Source organism: Rhamphochromis longiceps, linkage group LG5 (genome assembly GCF_057381845.1).
Source record: "Rhamphochromis longiceps isolate RC_006_pf linkage group LG5, R_longiceps_female_GT1.1, whole genome shotgun sequence".
NCBI lineage: Eukaryota > Metazoa > Chordata > Actinopteri > Cichliformes > Cichlidae > Rhamphochromis > Rhamphochromis longiceps.
This window is the reverse complement of record NC_140561.1, coordinates 5,514,025-5,538,882: the sequence shown is the minus strand read 5'-3', so window position 1 is coordinate 5,538,882 and position 24,858 is coordinate 5,514,025. Positions and strand designations below refer to the sequence as shown.

Below are 24,858 nucleotides of genomic sequence, written 5' to 3'. Positions count from 1 at the left end.
TTCACTGTAAAAAAGGAAAAAAAGGTCAAAGTAAAGTTTACTGCGGGTTACACCTACCACTTTTTGTACAAACAGGTCATGAATGGAGTCTTCCACAAACAGTCTGCCAGCAGCGATGCAGTTCTCTCCCTTGTTAAAGAACACTGAGCTCATGCCCTGTAACATACAGACAACAACATAGTGGATGCACAACTTTTTACTCTGTTTTGGAAAAAAACACAAAAACCTGCCATAAGATAAACACACCATGCGCACGGCCTTGTCCATCTCGCAGTCACTGAAGATGATAAGTGGTGATTTTCCTCCAAGCTCCAGAGAGACTTTCTTTACATTGCTGACTGCACAGCTTCAAATATACAAGAAAACAGACACGCAACTGTGAGCGAAACTACACTGAACAAAAATATAAACGCAACACCTTTGTTACTGCTCCCATTCCCCATGGGATGGACGTAGAGACCTAAAATTCATTCCAGATACACAATATAACCATCCCTCCCAAACAGTGGTCACAAATCAGTCCAAATGTGTGGTAGTGGGCACATCTGCTATATTGAGATAATCCATCCCACCCCACAGGTGTGCCACATCAGGATGCTGATCTGACATCATGAGTAGTGCACAGGTGTACCTCAGACTGCCCACAACAAAAGGCCACCCTGGAATGTGCAGTTTTTTGCGCTATTGGGGGTCTGAGGACCCAGAACCGGTCAGTATCTGGTGTGACCACCATTTGCCTCATGCAGTGCAACACATCGTCGCATGGAGTCTATCAGATTGTCAATTGTGGCCTGTGGAATGTTGGTCCACTCCACTTCAATGGCTGTGCGAGGTTGTTGGATATTCGTGGGAACTGGTACACGCTGTCGTATACGCCGGTCAAGCACATCCCGAACATGCTCAATGGGTGACATGTCCGGTGAGTATGCTGGCCATGCAAGAACTGGGACATTCTCAGCTGCCATCTGCCCTGAACAATGTGAACCATGATTCATCCGTGAAGCGCACACCTCTCCAACGTGCCAGACGCCATCGAATGTGAGCATTTGCCCACACAAGTCTGTTACGGCGACGAGCTGGAGTCAGGTCAAGACCCCGATGAGGACGACGGGCATGCAGTTGAGCGTCCCTGAGACGGTTTCTGACAGTTTGTGCAGAAATTGTTTGGTTGTGCAAACCAATTGTTCCAGCAGCTGTCTGGGTGGCTGGTCTCAGACGATCTTGGAGGTGAACCTGCTGGATGTGGAAGTCCTGGGCTGGTGTGGTTACACGAGGTCTGCGGTTGTGAGGCCGGTTGGATGTGCTGCCATATTCTCTGAAACGCCTGTGGAGACGGCTTATGGTTGAGAAATGAACATTCAATGCACGGGCGACAGATCTGGTTGACATTCCTGCTGTCAGCATGCCAATTGCACACTCCCTCATTGCTTGTGGCATCTGTGGCATTTTGCTGTGAGACAAAACTGCACATTCCAGGGTGGCCTTTTGTTGTGGGCAGTCTGAGGTACACCTGTGCACTACTCATGATGTCAGATCAGCATCCTGATGTGGCACACCTGTGAGGTGGGATGGATTATCTCAATATAGCAGATGTGCCCACTACCACACATTTGGACTGATTTGTGACCACTGTTTGGGAGGGATGGTTATATTGTGTATCTGGAATGAATTTTAGGTCTCTACGTCCATCCCATGGGGAATGGGAGCAAAAACAAAAGTGTTGCGTTTATATTTTTGTTCAGTGTATAAGACTTTGTTAAACACCTTGTGTAAGGTTTACGTTACCTCTCACCTCTTCATGATGTGTTTACCAATCTCTGTGGAACCTGTGAAGCCAAGTTTCCGGACGTCGGGATGGTCGGAGAGACGCTGACCCACCAGGGCACCTAGAATAAAGAACAAGATGCATAGCAACTCACGGAGCTTCATTAGGTGACCTCAGCTTCATGTCATGAATGTTTATGATCCAACCTGATCCAGGCAGAATGTTAATCACTCCTTTAGGCAGTCCCGCTCTTGCTGCCAGTTCAGCAAACTTCAGTGCTGTCAGTGGGGTGACCTGAAAACAAACAACAACATGAATGACCCTGTGGTTTTAGCTTTTGTGGGTAGCATGTGTGACATGGGAGTCTGACCTGTGCAGGTTTGAGGACCACTGTGTTTCCAGCTGCCAGGCAGGCTGCTGTCTTCCAGGCCAGCATCATTAGAGGGTAGTTCCAAGGAATCACAATGGCACAAACTCTGAGGACAGATAGAGAGCATTTGAAATACTTATCACACCCATTTTATAACATCTTGATTGAAATCCACCTGCTTGAAGATTTTCTGTCAAGCACATATATAGTTTGTTCTTTACAAATATCCCTTAAACTACTAATGTGGTTCATAAAAAGCAGTAGTTTGTTCGGCTTTCGAACCAAAGGCATGTTAGCTTTAATGTGAATGTACAGTGCTGTGAAAAAGCATTTGACTGAAATGCTTTGTTAGTTTTACATCAGATGCAACAGGATACAAACCCTTCAAAAGGTCCACAGAATATTTTCCTAAATGTAATTATTTTTGCAGGTTCCACTGCAATGCTGTGTAGAGTATGACACTTTTCAAATCTCTATTCTCACCCCATTGGTTCCTTCTTGGTAAAAGTCAGGTTACGATTGGGCCTGGCCTGGTTGATGGGGATGGTGCTGCCCTGTAAAAGAACAACATCATGTTGTTTGCATGTATTTACACATCTGTAACAGATGTATCAGACTGTCAACTGACAACGTGACAGGTGCAGGCTTTTAAGCCAGCTGTCTTACTTGGATCTTGTCACACCAGCCAGCAAAATAGCGGAAAGTCTGGATGGACATGCCCACGTGGGTCTTGAGGGCCAGAGTGTACACAGCTCCAGAGTCAATGGCTTCAATAGTGGCCAGCTCCTCCTGGTGCTCCTCCATCAGGTCAGCCAGCCTGGAGGTGGGTTAACAGCGAAGACATATTATGAAACACAACTTAGACAACAACTTTTCTTCACTAATACTATCAAAGACAAACAAACCTACTGAAGGCATTTACTCCCTTAGAACAAAGATATTAAAGCGGTTCATGCTATGGAGATGCTCACTTTACCGTAAAGAGAAATGGGCCATAAAGCTAAGAAAAAAAATATGGATGAAGTTTTTTGACACTCCAGGGTCATATATCTGACCTGTAGATGAGTCTTCCTCTGTCCCTTGGGTTCATCTTGCCCCACTCTCCCTCTTCAAAGGCCTCTTTAGCTGCAGCCACTGCCCTGTCCACATCACTGATCTGGGCCAGAGACACATCGCAGATGGCCTGCAGGACACACACAGGACAGACAAGGAAATTAAAGATGGCAAACCTCAGTTATGAAGACATGGCCTCCAATCCTGATGAGATCACCTTCAGCAGTGGAAAGAGAACTTACCTTTTTTGTAGTTTTTCCCCCTAAACTTTGTTAAAATAAGCTTTAAACAGACTGTAGCACTATTTTTGGCCATCATCATTTGTTGGTCACTAAAGACAGGGGATTTTAATATTTGTAACCCGAAAAAGAATCAACAGCTTCAGCTTCCATCATCAGTTGAGAAAAGAAATGGTTGCTTTTCATTATAGATCCCTGCCAGTGTATGACGCAGGACACAAAGTTATTACATTACAGAGAAGACATTACTCGATATAATAAAATATTATATAGGACATGAATTTTGCATTTTTTGTCATTTCTTTTTCTCTCACCGTGCCGTCAGTGGGGTTGATGGTTTTGTAGGTCTTTCCTCCCTCTGCATCAACAAACTCTCCGTTGATGAATAACTGATGAGGCATCTTTATTGTCATGTTGTTTATGTTCTTCTCCACCTGAGCAGGTAAATGATACACATTAACACACGGCTGTTTCCTCTCCACGTATCCATAACTAACAAAGGGAATTTCAAACACTTACATAGTCGACTACCAACTCCTCTTCATCGTCCTCCCCTCTGAGCTTCCTCACACACATTTGGATGAAATCCTGAAAGGTTGTATTCATGTAGACATCCTCGTTCTGCAGCTGGCAACTGCTGGCTCGAAGTTTCACCTCCTCCACCAGCCTGAAGACAGAGAAGAGGCAAGATGGAAAATGGGGGATAGAAAAGATATGGGGGACAAGAAAAAGAAGAGAAGATTAGGTGAAATAGTGGTAAAAGAAGGAATGCTTGGATTAAAGCACTGATATCAGGTTGTAAAATACTCTTTAAGGAGAAAATGACCTAAACTAAAAACTTACTTAAATAAACCTACACATATAAACCTGCACACATATACATAATATTATTGGATTGTAGCTATCTGAGATGGATTTATGCGTTTAGCCAGGCTTTCTTTGCATTTGCTGGCTTGACAATACCTAAAGCCTCAGTTGTAGATAACGGGTACCACATAATAGACATCGAGCAAAATCCAATGAAATTTGGTGGAGAGGTAGAGCACAAGTGCAGAAAGAATGAGTTACATGTTGATGGAAATTGGTTAAAAAGTATTTTGGACATTAATGATTATGCACAGGCAACCCGCTCAGTGCCTGGTTTCACTGAGCCCAAACAAAACTGACACTTGAAGCTGCTGCTTGTTTGTTACATAATTCTGTCATTGTTTAATAACTTTAATGTATTAAGATTTGTTCTACACCATAGCGAAATAAACACAGACTGGAACTGTATGTTACATAAGTGATGAACAATAAAAAGAAAATTGACATGGTTTTGTATTTTTCCCTGTATCACCTGACCACATCCATGGAAGCAGCACCAGATTTGAAAAAATCTGTGGAGTCTTCAATCTGGCTCACATTACTCAGGATACTCTGCCACACTGCCTGGAAGACATGATGTTAAAAGTCAGCACAAAGACAAAATCTAAACTGTCAGCTTAACGTTTTCTTGAATCAGTGGGAGAGGAGGGCCTACCCTCATCTGTACAGCGAAGGTTTTCTCCTCCTCAGTGAGCTCCACAGCAGCACTGCTCCCAGAGCGAAAGTACTGCGCTGCAGCAATCATCTTTCCATCCTCAAACTGCAGATTCTTCACCAGCAGCTGCAGAGAAACACAAAATGCGACACCACCTGTTTTAATCAATGCTGTACTTTGCTAACACACTTCAATGTCTCCATTGAGGTCAACAGAATACGTTGAATGGACCACAATTTTAATCAGAATTATGATTTAAACATTTTATTCAATTCTTCTTGTATATCAGGATCCATTAGATTGGATGGGAAGTTTCCATGAAGCACCACCATCACCATGCTGAAGTGCCTCAAACCTCTGCAAGCATTTTAGTGAAGAAGAGGAATATTTGGCTAGCTTGCCAACTTTGCGTATTGTTATAGCTCTTAAAATCATCATACAAGCACAGGTAAAGTTTATGTATAAAATAAATTATCACTCACACACAGACACACACTCCTATTGCACTTTTTCATATGCCCAAGCTCGTTGTCTAACTTTTAACACACTCCAGTGAATGCATCAGGGACAACTCAGGGTTTAATATATTGCTCAAGGACATGTTTTTGCGAATAAATGAATGAGGCAAGTTGTATGAAGAACTTTGAGTGCTCAGGTAGAACAGAAAAGTGCTACACTATTACAATTGGTAGACAACCCACTCTAGTATCTGAGTCAGAGTCATATAGAAAAATAATGATCCTAAAAAATAGTCAGCATTATAACAGGGAATTTCAAGGCAAGTGACTGCAGTGTGTTCTGCAATTCAGACTAAGTAAATGGTAAATGGCCTGCATTTGTATAGCGCTTTACTCAGTCCCTAAGGACCCCAAAGCGCTTTACACTACATTCAGTCATTCACACACTGGTGATGGCAGGTACATTGTAGCCACAGCTGCCCTGGGGCGCGCTGACAGAGGCGAGGCTGCCGGACACTGGCGCCACCGGGCCCTCTGACCACCACCAGTAGGCAAACATGGGGTTAGTATCTTGCCCAAGGATATTTGCGTGGCCATGATTGGTGGCTGACCTGCTCTGCCACCTGAGCTACAGCAAAGTCCAATACTTCATCAGTGATCTATGGAATGCAGTTTTTTGTAAGTTAGCAACATTTTTATTGAAAGAAAAATAACAAAATTAAACAAGAACTCTGACTAAACAACTTATTTTCTGCCTAATTTACTTTTTTGTCAATTCCATGTTTTGAAAGTCCTCACAAAGGCCAAGTAACGAAACCCCAAGTTGCTCTTCAAAGCATCCACTGGAGCGTGAATGTTAGCTGGAAACTACTTAAGCAGAAAAATCAGAGATCCCAACACCGATTTTATTTTAGTCAGCAAATAAAAATGGTCAACTTTTCTATCAGTGAATGACTGAATTAATGAAGACAAATGAACGAGAATGAATGAGAGTTCAGCTCTAGACTAGCTGAACTCTAGTGCGTGCAGTCAGTTTTACCACTGACTAGTTTAATCCGAGCCTAAATGTGCCTAGAGAGCATTTCCATGCATGTTGACGGTACAGTGTCCTACAAAGTCCAGTGCTCTAGAGGGCGCTGTGACGCCTGTTACACACTGCATAGACGGTCACACATCCATAGGTAGCAAGCAGGGTGAGCTGAAAATAACGGAGAAGCCTTACAATGGCCACAGCTACCCTTCAGACATTTAACGTGTTCCTGACGGAAAGACTAACCGCAGCTGCGGTGGACATCTACGGATTCGTTGAGAAGACCCTGGTAGAGTACCAGGAGGAGGTGTACCGAGCCAAGCTGGAGAACCAGAGGCTGCAGCGGCTGCTGGACCTCGTCTACAAACCAGAGATACGGCTGCACAGGGCAGGTATGTACCCCAGGTTACTTCGGCCAGTTAGCATCTTATTAATAACCCAATAAGTGATTCAGCGACGTCGGACAGAAAGTTACATTTATATTCACAGCATTTAGCTAGCAACATTAGCAAGCAGTGTTAGCCATATAGTAAAGGAGCGTTAAATTTCCGGTGAGCTTATTTCCAATGTCCTCAAATAAAACAGTACAGTAAGGATGCTGTTTATCGAAACATGAGTTCAAATGACAGTCAAACTGCGGCAGGTCGCACTTATCATATCAAAGAGGACCGTCGTTCATTGTGGTTACTCTGATCTCAGCGTGTGCGCGTTAGGACGCAACTTAAATCCTCCTTTTATAGTTGAGCGTACATGACCCTGCACCCTTTGAGCCAATCAGCCCGCGAGTTTAACACTTGTTCTTAACATTGTTTGGTGTAGTGAACACATCTGTATATAATTATAGATACGGACAAGCTGTTTTGAAGCTACGTACAGTATGTAATATATATATATACACACACACACACACACACACACGTCATAAGCTGTTTTGTATTATTTATGAAAACGTCAGTCTTGTACAGGAGTGTCAGTTGTGCTCTGTACAGGAGTTCTAGTGTAACTGGTTTTCATGTTAACTGGTGAGTTTTCTTCATGTTGTCCAGATGTTGCATCTGCAGGTTCCCTTTACCACAACTAGTCTGCACTGCCCGACAGTGTGCCTTCAAATTTGATTAAATATTAAAAATATCACCAAGTTCAGATATTTATGTGTGAATATTATCTTCAGATAACAATCCAAATTATTCTGATCAAAGGTAATTGTAATAAATTGGGGGGGAAAGCAGCACTCAGACAGGACTCGTACTTGTATGTTTCTGTTACATACATCAAAAGCGATCTGACCACCGATCAGTTCGATGTAAACACCTGTGTTACCTTCCTATTTAACGAATGTGAAATGATGATTGTAACATTTTAACACACTTTGCAGGATGTGACATCATGGCATTGTTTTGTATAAACTCTCAACTCATACAAGCTGGTGAAAGCTTATGTTTGCCCTAAGAATCACTCCTAGTACTCTATTACTCTCTTGTTTTTGGATGGATCCAGTAAGAAAGTGTCGGGATTATAATGTTGATACATTTGTAAAAATGAAACAAAACTGAAAATGTAAATATTTATTTTGTAAATGTTACAATAATGCTAGTGAACAAGGGCTGCAACGATTTATCGAGTATTTTGTTAAAAAAATCTTGATACAAATTATTTGATTCGATGCTTCACTTAAGGAACGGCTCTGTAGCGCGCCATTGTCACCATGGAAACACGAACGCGAGCGTTTCACCCACATTAGCGGCTAAAAACAGACCTGCGATACAAACGTATTTAGGGGAAGCGTGTGGATTATAAGTCTGACAACATTAAGCCCACGCAGGGGTCCAGTTTGAAACAAAAACACTGAGAGCACAACAGCAGCAGTGATGATGACCCTGGCACCGTTAAACGTGGAGCCCGAGCCTGTTTACACACCGCGAAGAGCAAAGAGGCGGAGCGGTTACCGAGACGGTGAGCTCGGGTTGACTGATAGAAAACAGCGGCGCTGTTCCTGTGATCACCATTAAAACCTTTACTGGGAAAAGCGAGCGAGTCCTTCATCAGAGCTCCTGGTTAACAAACTCAGACGTGAAGAGAAACACATTTTGTAGCTGCTCCATCCTTCACCGTTTGTTTTACACAGAGAGAAATCTGCAGTAAGTCTTCAGAAGTTGTATTAAAATATGCAGATGAACTGTGAACTCGGTGTGCTACATGTTTAATTATACAGCTTGTTGAATATGGCGTTATTTTTGTGCCACTATTATGAGCGCACGTAAAAAAAATTTGAGCGCACGTAAAAATAATTTTTTCAGGTAGGGATGTGCGGATCGATCCTGAAATATCGATTCCTCCGATACCAGTCATTTATGTTCTAGAATCGATTCTCACATTAAAATATCGATATTTTAGTAATTTAGGGTAAATTTGTAGTTTATCATTAACAGGAACAAACTATATCATTCGGATTGTCTACATTGGAAGGAACTATTCCTCTTCCGCGTGAAATACAGCTGTATAAATAGGATAATTGAAGTAATGTGCGTAATTGGAGTCATGTGTGGACGTATTTTACATCCACAAACAGCCGAGACGTGGTTTGCAATACATGTGGCAAGAAAGTGAGGTGTCGTGGCAACACCACAAATTTGTCAAACACCTCAGAGTAAATCATATCAGAGAATATGACGAGCGTATGTTGAGGCAAACTGAAGAGGAGGACATGGACAGGTGCTGCTAGGGCGAGACAGACGTCTCTCACGGAGTCCTTTAGTGCTGCAGGCAGGCAAGGTGTTCAAATAGCGCACAACTTCAGGTTTTTTATTTCTATATGATGAACTCTGCATTATTAAGTGATAAGAACAAGTAATCTGATGTCCTGTAATCATTATGATGCTATAATTTGAGATACAATAAAAGATACAATAAATAAAATACGGTTTTGTATAAAGTATCGGTATCGGATCAGTATCGTCGATACCACCCTGAATTTTACTTGGTATCAGATCGGAAAGGAAATCAGTGGTATCGCACATCACTACTAAATGGATTCGGGGATATTGCATTTCATCATTTCGAGCTGATTGGAGAACAAAACAGCCAATCAGATTTTTTTGCATCCAAGTCTGTGATTGGCTGGTTTTGTGGCACAAATATAACGGCGTACAGAAAGAGTTGAGCGCGCACGGGCAGAACTGTTGAGACTGCAAACAACACATTGCGAGCAAGCGCAAATGCAAAAACTGAGCGAGAGGGGCTGCTATTGTGTAGTGATGTGCGATACCACTGATTTCCTTTCCAATCCGATACCAGGTGAAATTCAGGGTGGTATCGATGATACTTATCCAATACCGATACTTTGTACAAAAACTTATTTTATTTATTGTATCTCAAATTATAGCGTCATAATGATTACAGGACATCAGATTACTTGTTCTTATCACTTAATAATGCAGAATTCATCATATAGAAATACAAACCGGAAGTTGTGCCTATTTGAACACCTTGCCTGCCTGCAGCACTAAAGGACTCCGTGAGAGACGTCTGTCTCGCCCTGGCAGCACCTGTCCCTCTCTCCTCTTCAGTTCGCCTCAACATACACTCGTCACATTCTGTGATATGATTTACTCTGAGGTGTTTGACAAGGTTAGTGATGTTGCCACAACACCTCACTTTCTTGCCACATGTGTGCAAACCACGTCTCGGCTGTTTGTGGAGGTAAAATACGTCCGCGCATAACTCCAATTACGCTCAGCCAAGGGGCCGCGACACATTTATAAAGCCCTATTTCGCACATAACTATGAAAGGCAGAAGAGGAAGTAGTTCCTTCCCATGTAGACAATCCGAATGAAATAGGTTCTTTCCACTGTGTTCCTGTTAATGATAAACTACAAATTTACACTAAATTGCTAAAATATCAATATTTTAATGTGAGAATCGATTCTAGAACATAAATGACTGGTATCGGAGGAATCGATATTTCAGTATTGATCCGCACATCACTAGTATTGTGTGTGTGTATGGATAATAGCAAACACTGAAATACATTTTTTGCACGCAGCAATGAATTTTGTTCACTCAAATTTAGCTTTTCTTCGCTCAAAATAAATTTCTCCTCAATTTGCAACACTTGCACCTGGATTTTTTTTACGTGCGCTCAAAAGTTTTTTTTGAATAGTGAATAGTGGCACAAAAATAACACCATAGTTGACGGCTCACGGCTGCTGTCTTAGTTTACATGGAACCGAACAGGGGTGTGTCTAAAGGGGGCGTGGGGTGCATATTTATTCCAAAGTTTTTGCAACATTTTTCAGATTGAAAGTGAAATAATCTAAAATATTTTCTTGAACTGCATTAATAATACTAATAGAAATTCTAAAAAAAGGGGTTTTTATTTGTTTTTTGTTTTTCAAACAACCCAATACAAATATACATGGGCCAGTAAAACTCTGAGCCACTGACCTGAACATTGTTAAAGTGGACATCAAATTATCATTAATATTAATTAATGTGTACACTATACCCATCTTGTTTTCAGCAGCATAAAAACTTTGCATCAAAGCACAGGGCAAACTATAGTTATATATTTTGTATAAGAAAATATTATTTTACTATAAATGTCATTGTAGGGTCTACCTTACAATCTACTGGAGTTGGCCACTCCTGAATTAGTTGAACAGTTCAGCCATGTTTCCCCACACTGGAGCTGTAGCTCAGGAGCTAGAGCAGGTCATCTACTGCTTGGAAGGTGATTCCTACTCTGCATGCCACATATCCTTGGACAAGATATTAACCTTGCTCTCCGATGGATCCATCAGAGTAATAATGTGAAGAGACTCCGGGAGAGCAGAAAAGCACTAAATAAGAATCAGTCAATTTATCACATTGTAGATTTGGAAAATTAGCATTCTTCATGAAGTTAGTGGGGTTTATGGAACAAGCTTACAGAACTGGTGTTTTGGTGCAGACTGGCCCATTTTTACCTGATAGACACGATGCAACCCAGTGTTTCCAGAGTAACTTTGGCTCTGGTTTGGCTCTGTGTCATTCACTGTGTCAGAACACATGACATTTTGTCAGCCTGTTTTGTTTACTGTTAGCTTACAGCTTTGTAGAAGTTCCTTAACCACTGTTCATTGACCTGTATATAGTTATCAGCATAAGGTCATGGTTGTGACTTATCACACAGGGCAGTTTGCAGTCTAAGCTGGTGGCTATTTCACTTTACTTAAAAAAACCAAAACAAACCAAAACAAAAAAAACTTACCAAAGACTTTTACTGTCTAAACTGAAGTCATAACATACTCCACACATGTTAGTATGTGCACTCTTCTAATAGCAAATGCTGTCCTTTACTTGAAGCCAATTGTAACGCTTAGATCTCAGCACAATACTTGAAGTGTAATGCTTTTCTCTCTCCTTTGTTTGCAGATGCCAAACAACAGCCAACTGAGGACATTCCACCTAAACAGCAAGAGTGGAGCTCGAGTGTGTGGCAGGATGAGCCGGGACCCTCCGAGGTTAAAGAGGAGCAGAGGGAGGAACTGTGGCTCAATGGAGGCGAGGAGCAACCAACGATGGAAGACAGCGATGACGGAGATGCCTTGACAAAAGAACTCATCAAAACAGTGCAGCAGTTAGAGGACTGCAGAGCAGCAGAGGAGAGCAGAGAGTCGAGGCAAACATCTGCAGATGAACCAAACCTTCTGGAAGAGAAGACTAGCACCACCCTGTACCGCTGCCACATATGCAACTACATTTTCACCAAAAAGACTGTGCTAACGTGGCACCTCAAGACACATGAAAGCAAGCCACAGGAGAGCAAGAGCAACTTTGACTGCCACATCTGCGGCAAGCACATCCCCTGCCAGAGCAACCTGCAGAATCATATGAGAGTGCACACAGGAGAGAGACCCTACAGCTGCCATTACTGCGGCAAGTGTTTTAAGCTGAAAGGACACATGACAGAACACATAAGGACTCACACAGGGGAGAAACCTTTCAGCTGCCACATCTGTGACAAATCCTTCAACAGGGGTTCTACTCTGAGGAAGCACGTTCTAGCCAAACATAAAGAGGAGAGGCCGTACAAATGCGGGGACTGCGATGAGCTGTTTACAGAGCGGCTGCTGATGAAGAGGCATATGAGAAAGGTTCACGGCATTAACCTGTCCACAAGTCAGAGTCCCACCTGAGAGGTGTTAGAGCTGATGGCGCATGTAGTCGAAAATCTGAGTACAGAACTGAGCTTGTCTTTTGAAATTTTCAACATGTACACAACAAAATCAGCAAAGCAGCCAGACTGCCATAAATGGGACTGAATCCAAACACTCATGCCAACTCCAAATGTTGTCCAGAGATTGCAATAAGATAGAAAATATACTGAAATTGGCTTTAAATTTGAAATTGTGGGTTGTATACTTATATGCAGGTTGGATGGAAAATGAACTCTCATGTGTCTGCAGTAATTATTGGACTGGAGTCAAGAGACCATTAGTTTGACTACAAATTATGCACCAGTGTAGGGCGTGACAGTGGATCCAAAGACTTTATTCCGATACTTAATGGCAGCCGGGGTGATGTTGGTTAGCCGTAGAGGTCTCTGTGTCCATCCATGGATATGCTTCTGCAGACCACCACCAATGCAATCATTCTGAACAATGTCACAAGCAGCATAATGTTCACCACGGCTTCTCCAGACCCTTTCACGTCTGTCACATGTGCTCAGGGTGAACCTGCTCTCATATGGGAAAAGCAAATAGTCCCAGTGGTATACCTGCCAGTTCTGGTATTCCATGGAAAGTTCCAGTCACACTCCACAGCGTCGGGCAGTGAGCACAGGGCTCACTAGAGGCCCTCATGAAGTCTGTTGACAATTATTTGGTCTGAGACTTTCACATGCTGGAGTCCATTTTGTGGCTCTGACAGTGCTCACAGACTGGTTCCATTGGGGGGCGGGGTCAGTGGTCTCCACCTGTAAAACCTGTTTTGGGGATTGTCTCATTGTTGCTCCTCTTGTGAACCTCTTGGTAATTTCAGCTGAAACTGATTAACAGCCCTTTCTGCTACTTAGCTGACAACATCAATATCCCAGAGATTTCAGTGGCTTAATGTCACACTCCGATTACAAAGTGTTTTTTAAGCAGCACTTTGTTGTTGTAACAAGACAAACCAGCAGCTAAAAGATTACTGATTTATAACAAAACAAGATGGGAACAAATAATGACAAAAACAACATAAACGAAAAAGACAAAAATACTTTTTTCCATCTAACTTACATACAAGTACATTTCCCCAAGTGCCTATGAAGTTATGATAGAGGGAACAGTTTATTACCGATCCCGGGTTTTTGCTGAGGTAAGCTAACTTCTTCCTGACTCGGACACTAAAAAGATACTGATTAAAAATGTACTTTTTAAAATATTCCCATTTAATTCAACCAAGCATTCTTAACTACTTTCAGTGCTGAGCAGGACTTTAAACACTGGAAAATACAGGTTTGGACAGTTCAGTAACCAGCACCTGTAGAGACTACGTACAAAACACACGTTGGCCAGCTGAATATTTGTTTTTCATATGCACAATACTGTAGATACAGCTGGATGCTGGAGGACTGTTTGTCTACTGCTTTTCTGGTACTGTGGACTACTTACTAAACTCTACATTCCTGTTCTGTTTAGAGCCTCTAATAAACACTAACATATTTGGCAAACACGAGTATTAAACAGATGACAAAGTTCAACCTGATCGAAAAATAGTTTTTAAATCTAAGTTGCACCATAATATCAAATGATGCTGTACGTCATGTGTTACTGATGTTGCACTGTAAAATAGATTTATATACTGTATATATTTTGCCAAAGTTATTTCACGATGATCCTGTTATGTGAACATAAAAATATAAAGCTAAAAAAAGTCATATATCCAGTTTCACAGTGATCTCTTTGTTCCTTTGCTCTGTCAGGTTTTTCTAGCGTAAATGTCTCAAAATCTTCTCTCTGCAGTCGTGACACGAGTGTAGAGTTTTTGTCTGAGCATCCGTGGAAAGAAAGGATGCAGAATAACGAGCTGTGGGCTGCATTCCAAGACCAAATCACCTCATAGCTGAAGGACTGAATGTGATACTTCTGGTATTACTACACAAGTCAAGCCTAGTAGGAAGGTATTTGCTTTGTTCTGACAATTGCTGTCCCTGCCAGTGAAAAGCACCCGAATATCTGCAAGTGATGTTTTCACCACCACAGTCAGGGTGGTCTTCAATTAATTCAGTAACAAGATGTAGCTATATCGACACAGTGATGGGGCCATTGTATGTCTGAGCCAATCATTTCAGATATGTACAGCACTTATCTGTAATGTGAATTCTGGAAATCTAGAACAGTTTCCTGAGATTAATAATCTCACTTACAGTCTTGCCGTCATTGCCAAACAGCACCAGGCCAGATTTAGTGACGATACCGGGTTGGCTGGCTCCAGGGATTTCCAGGGGTTGACCATTAACTGCGGTCCCATTATCCACCAAAGAGGAGCCATAGAAAGTCACTTTCTACAGAGAGAGATGTAAAACGGGACTCAGTCCAAACGCAGTTGCTCATCATGTTTTGATTCTGCATGTCTGCGTGAGCCGTCGCTCTGATCCGGTTAAAATTCAGAAGTATTGTGTCAAACATTCAGTCAGCTGTACAGGATACAGACAGAAAGCATTAAGAAGCTGTTACCTGTCCATCGACCTCGGCCCAGGCTCCCGGCACTTTGTCGTTTCCTCTGATCCAGTTGTGGAGAGCCTCAGCAGACTGGTTCCAGTCAATCTGTTAGAATTTCAAGCAGTCATCACTGCCAGTTCAAATCTAAATGCTTCACCACAGCGGCTCAGGAGGAGTGGGATGTCTGCTACTGAGCGTGTTGGTGGGTCGATTCCTCAGCCACTCCAGTCTGCCTGTCAAAGTACCCTAGGGTTGCACTGATGCATCCATGTGAGTGTGTGTACCAATGTAAGTACCAGTCCGTTTACCTTTTACATATTCTATCTACTGGATCCTTACACCACATGTCCTTCATGATGCATCCTCTTAAGGGATTTGCATGTCCTTCCTGTCTCAAAGTGGGACTGTGTGTTAGGTGAAAGTGTAAATCACTACAATGTAGGTAACATCCAGAAACTGTACTTTGTTCCTTGTATTGCAGCAGCAAGAAAAAGCTCACATTTTCAAAGGCAAAGGTTTGAATTGAAATGTTTCCCTCCACATGTACAGTGAACTGCTGGTTCATTGTACATGTGACCTTGTGAGATGCATCCATTGCCACTGCCTTGGGAGTCGGTCTGAGTCTGGGTAATCTGATCTGATATTTCTAAAAGTATGTAGGAGAATTTTTCTAAGTAACAACAACTGAGTTAAAACTATCAAGAGAATGAGAAGTAATAATCACAGTGACTTTATATCCAAAGTGTTTGCATGTAATACCAATTTGTACCACAGGATGGTAATCTAACCTTTATTTAACGACGCAAAAGAACGCTTTCTTATTTACAACTATGGTTTTGGATAAGCCTCTTTACATCATGGTCAGTTGAAAGAATAGCAGCACACAGATTTATATGTGTATATATTCACAAAAGATATAATCAGAAGACAGATAAAGACGGCAGCGCTGAGATGAAGGATGTCAATTCAAGTCAGACTTGAATTTAGTCAGACTAAATAATATATAACTAATGATATTTGTAAATCGACGAACGAACGAACAGCAGTGACCGACACTCTGCATGTTTGTGTCTGTGGATGTAATGTGGCGTAGCTACACTTGTGTTTTACCTTGGCATTGTCCTTCTTTTGGATGCACTCATACGTGGCTCCCTCCGCTGGCTGTGTGATCTTCGGGGCCTTCCCCTCTGCAATCAGCCTCACAGCTTCCACCTGGAACCAGAAAAATGCAGTTCAAGCTGCGCTATCTTAAATTGCATGAGCTATCTTTCCGAACTTTGTCATCACAGTATTTACGATGTTGGGAAACTCGCAGCAGGCAAATCACAGGACACAGGCAGAATGATCAGTCACATAAAACACAGATAACTCTCTAAATATAATAAAACAAACTTCATTTCTGTTACAGGTTGTTTTTTCCAGCACTTCAAGGCGATCTTTAGCTTACCTTTAGCATAGCAAACTGTATTAACTTCACACCATTGCAAGAGAAAGCAATATGACTAGACTGATTCAAAGTATGTCCTGCAGCTACAGCATAATAATGATTTCACATTTAAATAAAAAACAGCTTTATGATCACCAGTTCATTTCATAACCAAGGAACTGACAGGATGGTGACCGTGGTCAAGATACACACTGTATAAAAGATGAACATAGCCACCATGATGTCACCTATTGTTCAGTGAAGTCTGATTATGAAAACAAGCGCCATCAACCCCAAAAGGTCAGGGCAGATGACGCTCCTCCTGGTTCTGCTGGAGGGTTCGTCCTGTTAAAACAGGAGGGAGTTTTTCTTCCCACTGTTGCAGATTGTTTGCCAATAGTGGGTAGTCTCCTTGGTTTTCTCTCTATTATTGTAGTGTTTTTACTTTATAATGTAATAAAAAGACCTTAAGGTGACTGTTGTTGTAATTTGGTGCTATCTAAAAAACTGAATTCAATAAAAGTTGTCTAAATTCCTTTTATGCTGTAGAGCAGGGGTGTCAAACACAAGGCCCGGGTATCAGAGTCAGTCCTGCAAACACTCCAATCTGGCCTCCTGAACGGCTTTGGAAAATATGACGATTTGCACTTTTCCTGCATTGATGTAAAATGAGTTTCACATCCCTGTTCTGGAGCGACAGACCCAGATTTATGGTTTTTACAACCACGGAGTTTCCAAAGTACTGGCCCACAAGAATGAGGGACAATGAATTTTTGCATCGGCATCACCTTTCAGATCAGGAAGTACATACACGAAATATGTCTTATGACGATGCACGAGTCATTATTTTGCATGGACAGTGTTGCATTAATGCTTTTACTTATATTTAAAACACAGGATAGCAGTGCCTCTGTGGCAGAATTAAGTATTACAAAATCTCTAATGCTAACATGACCAGGTAGCTATTAAGAGGTAAAATAAAAGCATGTTAAGATGTAAGTGTGAGGATGAGGATCAAAACAAAGTTGTTTGGGAGAATGCATCCTATCATCTTTGTGGTAGAAGGCCTTGGTGAAGTGTTGCAGTCACATTAAACACAGCTACCACACATTATATTGCACACCTTCCAATGTATGAAATTTATTTACAATAAAAGTGTCTTTGTACCACACTTTCTTTCTTTACTTACTGTGCCTTTTACTCCCTCTGGGAAGAGAAATCTCTTGTAGATGGTGTTGACAGTGTCATTGGGTTCAACATCACACTCTCTCTGCAGCAGGATGGGACCAGTATCCAGTCCGTCATCAGCCCAGAACACTGTAAACCCGCCCTTTTTGTCACCGTGGATCAGTGTCCTGTGAAGACCGATACAGGAAGTGAAATAAAACAGCTGTCACTGTGTCTTTCTTCTCTTCAACTTGATCTCATGAACATCACTTACCAGTTGATAGCAGAGGCTCCCCTGTGGCGAGGCAGTAGGGATGGGTGGTAGATGATGGAGCCATGTCTTGGGTGGTCGATAACCTCCATAGGAATGAACTGGGAGCAGAAGGGCAGGACGTTGAGCTCCGCACCTGTAGCCTTGTATTGAGTCACCACCTCCTGAATAGCCTGGCCCTTGAGTCGCCAGCGGGGGAACTTAAAGACAGGCACGCCATCCTTCTCCGCTTCTGTGGCTGATAAATGATAAAATAACACAATAAATGAGAAAAGCTGCACATCCTGCAACAGTTCTGTTTTCTTTTTCATGTACTGCAGTTATGTCTGTATTTCTATAAATACAGACATAATAAATATATTATAAATATGTATATAAACTCTGACATGTAGAACTACCCCCTGTGATGTCAAATTTTACAAGTCAGAATTTTCCCATTTGCTAAGGCTTTACATGTTTACATGGGTCGGCTTCCAAAAGCAAGCATACAGGAAAATGCCAGAGTAAAGGAGCACAGAGAAGAGTCTGAAATTTACAGGTGTATATTATACAAATGCACTGGACTCATACAGCGCTTTGCTACTTGAACACTTTAGACAATATGCCTCATTTACCCATTCATTCAAGTACTCTGGGCCTAAGTGCATTCTATCTAACATTCACACTGCAGTGAAAACACTGGAGAGCAATTTGCAATTCAGTATCTTACCCAAGGATACTTTGGCGTGCAGTTTTGAGAAACCAGGTTCCCTCCTCAGCTACGGCCATCCCAAAATGTAAACAGCCCGCTGGCTGGACTAAAACTTGTGTGTTTCTGTGACAATGTTCAAATAGTGGAAATCTGATAGGCTATCAACATAGAGTTCAAATAGCAGAATATGGCTTCAATCCATCGACCTCTGGATTATGGGCCCAGCATGCGGTGGTAACTTTCTGTATTACATTGTATATAATGTGTATTCTGTCTGTGTCGTTATTAAGGATCTGGAATTATAACCCACACAAAGGAAGAGGTGAAAAATATAAAAAATAAAAAATTGCTATGTCGCATGTCATAACAATTTCTATAGGGATGGGGTTTTGTGGGAATGACAGTATAGGAGAAATTGCAGAGAGGCATGTAAAACTCTGCACCCTGGCCCCAACTCTGGATAGTCACATTTTTTTTTGGGGGGGGGGGGGGGTTCATAAATTTGGCCAGATTTGTTGAAATGAGAGCTGCTCCATCCAAAGTGGGATGGTCAATGTCCCAACAAGATCAGATTTTCCCCAGGAAGTTTCCGAATGAGTCCATTCCTTTTTGGGGAGCTAATCAGACAGCCAGTTAGGGAGTGGCTGTTTTGTTAAGTGTTGCCTGTGGATGACTGCACAACCTCACCTGAAATAGTGACCTCACCTGATAATTTCTCAAGATACTAAACTATGTTTGTGTTGTTCTTGTTTTGTTTTTCTAATGGAATAATCTGACAAACAATGTGGCCTTCTGTGTGGTAAAAACTTTCCAAGAATTTTGTGCTTCAGTTTTGGTAAGTGGATTTCTAGCATTTCTTTTTAAATATTTTACTTAGCATTAATTAGCAGATGTCTATGACAGTCCTTTATTTCTGCACAGACTGCATTAACACCTGGACAATATCTGATCACGACACGATTCTGAGCACTTCCAAATGTGGGCTAGTGGTTATGTTTCTGTTTTTATTATAGTGTACAGCATGTATAGTCATTTGTAAGCAAACCTTACTGGTGTGTATATGCAGTCAAGCAAAGTCTAATTCATTTCCAGTTGTTCCTTATTCTTCTGCAGTGATGTAAATCAGTTACAGATATTTTACTGCTCTGATATGAAAATGCATTCATTTGATACTTTCACTGATAAAGAAAACACAACACACTGCAATCAACAATGCAAGTTTGATGACCGAGCTGCAGAGATAAAACCAGTGTCACAGTTTCATTTGACACCATCATCAGTTTATTCCTAGCAGATGTGCAAAAAAATGCTTGCTTGGAAAGTCACTTTCAGCATTGCTTCGGTGACAGGAGAAAGGCAGTATTCCCATTAATATTCCCATTAAAATGATGTTGACGTTGTGAGTTCTTACCCAGTGGATCTGCCTTGCCATCCTTGTCAGGGATTGTGAAGACTCCTACAATGGTGTGCCCATCCTTCCTTAGCTCCTTGTACACTTCCTGGCCAAACAGACTCTGACCAATCACTGCAATCCTCATCCTGGCGCCTTTATGTGTTCTTGAGTTGCAGACATGTGCACGCAGAAAAATGAAATCGAATGGGATTTTCACATTATTCATTGCATTAGAGATGGACTGAACAGAGTCCTATTAAACAAACATTTCTGCCATCATACAACAGCAGTTTTGAGTGGACCATTTAATGTTAGAATTTCAGTCATGTTTTTTTCTTTTGTTTTACTTATTAGGAAGGTGCTGATTTGTTCATAGTCGATTTCTAGCCTTCAGTTTGTCCCTCTGTGAACCTGTTTGCATACAGCGAGGTGCATTGTTTTATTTAACCTCCTCTTGGTGAAATAAATAGGATGGCCAAAATAATGGAAACACTTTTCAATATGATGTAGAATGGTTCAACAGCATGATAAACTAAAGCCTCTACAGAAACCAGAAGCATTGTTTCTAACCACCACTGCTTCATCCTGCAGCTGCTGGACTTTACACACACATTAAAACACACCACTCCTGTTTTGGCTTACTTACACTTTCTCAGTCCCTCTCAGTTATAAACCAAAGGCTCTAAAACAGTCTATCCCACATAAAGTCCAGCGCAGCAATTTGTGATTTTCATAATGTTTTTGCATTTCTCACATAGTCTTATGCAATTTCTAGATATCGTAACTGTGTTGTTTAGTTTGCTATATTAAGTGACTAAAAGTACTATGAAGAACACCCTGATGGCTTTTAATATGCTCTATAAATAAAAATGACTTCACTGCTTTAGTCTTAGCTGTTGTTGTACTGTCTGCACTTGTTGTACTGTCAGCTGAGTGCATGTTACACATTAGTATCGTTACTTATTTTCTGTGACATCTAAAGAGTATTGCACACACAAGAAATGTCAATGAATCCAAAGTTGTAGTAACTTTATAATTGGATTCCTATCAGTAACTATTAGCAGCCTAGTTTGTCCGTGTTTGTGTTCATATATAGACTTGTGTCAGTGCAACTCGATCATTACGCTGCACAGTATTGTACAACTCAGTAATCACTACTCTGACAGTTTATTGACTTTGAGCTGAAAGGGCGGGGCATGGAGGATTGCCTCGGGTGTTGACCAATCAAATGCGCAGAAGAGTTGAACACTTGCGAGACAACTTCAGACAGCTGAAGTGAAGAGCACACATGCGTTCATCAGAATAAACAGAGTGCTGTGCAGACTGTTACAGTACGTGCAATCAAACTGCAGCTCTCAGCAGCGTCTGTACTACTTTATTATTACACAGTTTTTAACATGCGTGTGAGTGGCGAGAGGCCAATCAGCTGAGTGCACTCTGAGTCTGAAGAGTCTGAAAAACTAAGAGTAAATCCTGCTTCACTTACCGCTGCCTGCAGACCCAGCGCTTCTCTGCTTGCTTGAAAGAGCGACCGAAGGCAAAGCGTCGCTTTTAATTTCCTCCCTTCACACTCCAGCGACTCATTTACATAACATGCACACACAGCAGAGTGATTGGACAGGGGCTGATAATGAGGTTGCGGGGCAGCCAATCAGCTGCCGCTTTCTGTGACGGGCCCTATTCACAAACTGAGAAACGTCAACTATGACAGACCAGCACACGCTTCAATTATAACGCAAGTGTTCGGCCTGCAGCTGAGCACTGAGGTAACTTCACTTTTGTAAAGCTCCAAGTGTCCACAGGAGAAATGCCTTAAACTCGTTTAGCTTGCTTTGGTTGTTTAGAAACCTCTAGTCTCCCAAAACATTTCTGTGTATTTAAATCAACACATCAGCCAATCAGCCCAGCAACTATGAATACATGCAGCATAACCACCAACCTGACTGTATATAGAGGGTACAAAATGTCACAAAACATAACTAACTTTAACTGATCTGCTGCGTTGTTGTACGGGAGTAATAGTCGTTTTCAGTTGTCCAGGAAGTATATCATACAAGTACTAAAGTATATTACATTATTATGAAATGCTGTACTTATTAAAGGGGAGGAAGAAGAAAAGCACTGAGCTGCACTCTTCTAATGCTGCATTTTGTCATTTGAGGCCTTGGAGTACAAGCATTAGAAGAAGCCCATATATTTCTTTCTTCATTTGTTTAGTTGATTTTGAAACTTTCATGATGATGCTGATCATTCCATTTATTATATAAAAGCGACAGTTTAACATAGTTCCAGTGTGAAGAAGTGCTGCACATAGAGCTTTTGGCTATTTCTAATTTCTGACCCTTGTCCAATGTTGTGGTTTTACATTCACAATAAAAAAACTAAATTCATAGCATTTATTTACATTATATACATAATATACAATAAATATAATATATACACACAGTATAAATGTAGTGTAAGAAAGATGGAGGGATCTCAGACCCTCTCAGTTATACAACAAAGGCTCCGTAATAGAAATAAGTGTAATAAATAATTATTTCCAAAAGTATGAATAATTAGAAAAGTACAGCATAATGAATTAAAATGACTGCAGCTCTGAGTTATTTTTAACCAGCCTTCGATGTTTATATGTACATTTAATATATGTTATCAGCTGGGTTTCAGTTGGAAGTGCGTTCCATGGATGATAAGCCATTGTGCTGGTTGACAGACTTTAGATTTAATTTATTTAGATTTCACAGCTGCCATTCACTACACTCTTTGTAATGAGATTACTGTCCTGCCCTTGAATATGTCTAGAAAGATAATCTGGGGCAAGAATATTTATACATTTGAAAAATAAATTAAGAAAACAGAAATAAATTAAAACTAAGTAAATTATTTTCTTTAAAATATGATAAGAACTCTGCAGAACTGGCTTTGGCTTGATTTTATAAAGATGTCAGATTCTTAGTTATATACGGTGATGCTCGTGACCAAACTGTTGTACAAAATAAAAAATGAGGAAATATTGTGGAATCAACGAATAACTGAGCTGCTGAAGTGGGTGTAATCTAATTAACTTGGATCAGTCTTGAAATCTTCTTCACATGTTTATCAAATTGGAGGATCTAAAATAATTTGTAACAAAGTATATATTAGTAAAAACTCCTCTATTCGTCAGTCCTTCACTTGGTTTTGAAATCTTCACGCTGATGCTGATTGTTGTTTGAAACTGGTTTCTAATTCCTGTCCATCAGGGATTCAGAGAAAGAAGAGCACACTAACAAATGTGGGAGCTGATAAGCTCTTTGTTGAAAGGTCAAAGGGCAGCAAGGTCAAAATGTGTGAGTCATTAAAACAATATTCTGTACATACCTTCTGCACCCACCCCTACATCATTTAGAGCATTACTCACATTACTTTCAAGCATTGCTGACGCACTCATTGCACTTCCTTCTGTATCTTATGTAAAGCAGCAACATCAGACTGAAAATGCTCAACTTTACAGGATTAACCAGAATGTTTAGATTGTGGGACAACAAACAAACAGATTGAGCCTCTGTGTAGAGTGCTGGTGCCAGCGCAGGCAGCTGAAGACACCTGCTGTCTGCTTCAGCTCATTTCTGCTAATTTGAGCTCAGTTCAGTACATTTTTATTGATGTTGTTTGGAGATATTTTTTCAACGAGGGATATGTTGTGTTTTTGCATCTTATCTGAAAAGCTTCATAACAGTTTCCTATATTCATTCTGATGAGTTTTTCTGAATGTGAAGGGTCAAAGGTCAGTAACCGGATCAAAGACAGTTAGGCCTTGATAACTGCTCGGATGTTGACTAATACATTTCAAACAAAGTCAAATTCTGGGAACGAGACTGCAGTGAGAGCTGGACCTTTCCTTTGCTCTGCAAAAATACTCTACATTTATTATTCATCTAAACAACTCCGGGCATAATCTGCACTGATCCATGGCCGAGTATAAAATACCATTTAATTATTGACTGCCCGCCACATGACTTTTTTAAAACTCTGACTGCTAGCTCTGTGTGTGTGTCTGCTTCAGTCTAACGTGAACTTGTTGGTTCTGGTCCTCAGGAGTCACTGAAGTTAATGATCTACTTTGTATACAGTAACCTGACCATCACACCAGCTCTACAGACTCAGTGGTTGGATGGCTTTTTCACTATTTTTCTGTGTGCTTTGTGTGTGTGTGTGTGTGTGTGTGTGTGTGTGTGTGTGTGTGTGTGTGTACTCATGTTGTGGGGACATGAATCTGTTTACACAGTCACGCTCTGTGGACACAGAGAAGCAATTGCCCATGAAGTTAATAATTACATTTCCAGATAAAGTTGGTTAAAGTTACTGTGAGGTCAGGTTTAGCAGGTTTACCATCCCAAACTAAAACGTCTGGGTGCATGAATTCAGTAAAACGTAGCAGAGGTGTGTAATGTGAAGAGGGATCGATCGGGTAGTGAGGCGTGTTGGATGTCAAGTTTTCAGCTTCATGAAGGAGGCTCTCTTCTCCCTGCTTAGGCAGCCATAATAGCTTAAAGCTACTTGTAATGTCCTCTCTTCAAAAATGTAGTAAATTTAGTGAAGCTTTCTAGCTGTGACTTTATGTACAAAAGATCTGTCTGTTGTGTTGAAGAGATTACTGCAGAAGCTGAGCTTTGATGGGCGAATGACCGCACCATCAGTTAACCAGGCAAGCCGTCGAAAACACATTCTTATTGTAATGAAGGCTTGTGAAATGGCAAATGTGGGTAGTGTCGTCATCCCCTCATGTTCTATCTCTGCTGTCCGTGT

At 41.2% G+C, this 24,858-nt stretch overlaps 2 protein-coding genes across 2 annotated transcripts in view; one reads left to right on the top strand and one right to left on the bottom strand.

Moving 5' to 3' along the window:
* The window catches only part of aldh1l1 (aldehyde dehydrogenase 1 family, member L1), a 29,468-nt gene extending 7,750 nt beyond the window's left edge, over nt 1-21,718 (bottom strand). The window contains exons 1-19 of the mRNA XM_085405518.1: nt 21,557-21,718; nt 20,089-20,234; nt 17,990-18,224; nt 17,738-17,903; nt 16,233-16,334; nt 15,138-15,227; nt 14,828-14,965; nt 4,950-5,075; nt 4,767-4,858; nt 3,947-4,094; nt 3,742-3,861; nt 3,191-3,318; nt 2,802-2,952; nt 2,619-2,689; nt 2,136-2,241; nt 1,972-2,059; nt 1,793-1,886; nt 247-346; nt 58-156 (exon numbers count right to left, since the gene is read on the bottom strand). Of these exons, the coding sequence (XP_085261644.1) occupies nt 58-156; nt 247-346; nt 1,793-1,886; nt 1,972-2,059; nt 2,136-2,241; nt 2,619-2,689; nt 2,802-2,952; nt 3,191-3,318; nt 3,742-3,861; nt 3,947-4,094; nt 4,767-4,858; nt 4,950-5,075; nt 14,828-14,965; nt 15,138-15,227; nt 16,233-16,334; nt 17,738-17,903; nt 17,990-18,224; nt 20,089-20,215 (2,181 nt within the window). The 5' untranslated portion in view covers nt 20,216-20,234; nt 21,557-21,718. The remainder of the gene's footprint in view (nt 1-57; nt 157-246; nt 347-1,792; nt 1,887-1,971; nt 2,060-2,135; nt 2,242-2,618; nt 2,690-2,801; nt 2,953-3,190; nt 3,319-3,741; nt 3,862-3,946; nt 4,095-4,766; nt 4,859-4,949; nt 5,076-14,827; nt 14,966-15,137; nt 15,228-16,232; nt 16,335-17,737; nt 17,904-17,989; nt 18,225-20,088; nt 20,235-21,556) is intronic.
* Nucleotides 6,616-12,636, top strand: LOC146669086 (uncharacterized). Its single transcript, XM_085405521.1, has 2 exons — nt 6,616-6,829; nt 11,851-12,636. Exons 1-2 carry the CDS (start codon nt 6,631-6,633, stop codon nt 12,612-12,614), a joined length of 963 nt encoding a protein of 320 aa, XP_085261647.1. The 5' UTR covers nt 6,616-6,630; the 3' UTR covers nt 12,615-12,636.
* Nucleotides 21,719-24,858: the final 3,140 nt, after the last annotated feature.

Coding starts and splice junctions, on each gene's coding strand:
- LOC146669086 (XM_085405521.1), top strand. CDS start 6,631: ATGGCCACAGCTACCCTTCAGACATTTAACGTGTTCCTGACGGAAAGA. Junction 6,830..11,850: donor GATACGGCTGCACAGGGCAG/GTATGTACCCCA, acceptor CTTTGTTTGCAG/ATGCCAAACAACAGCCAACT.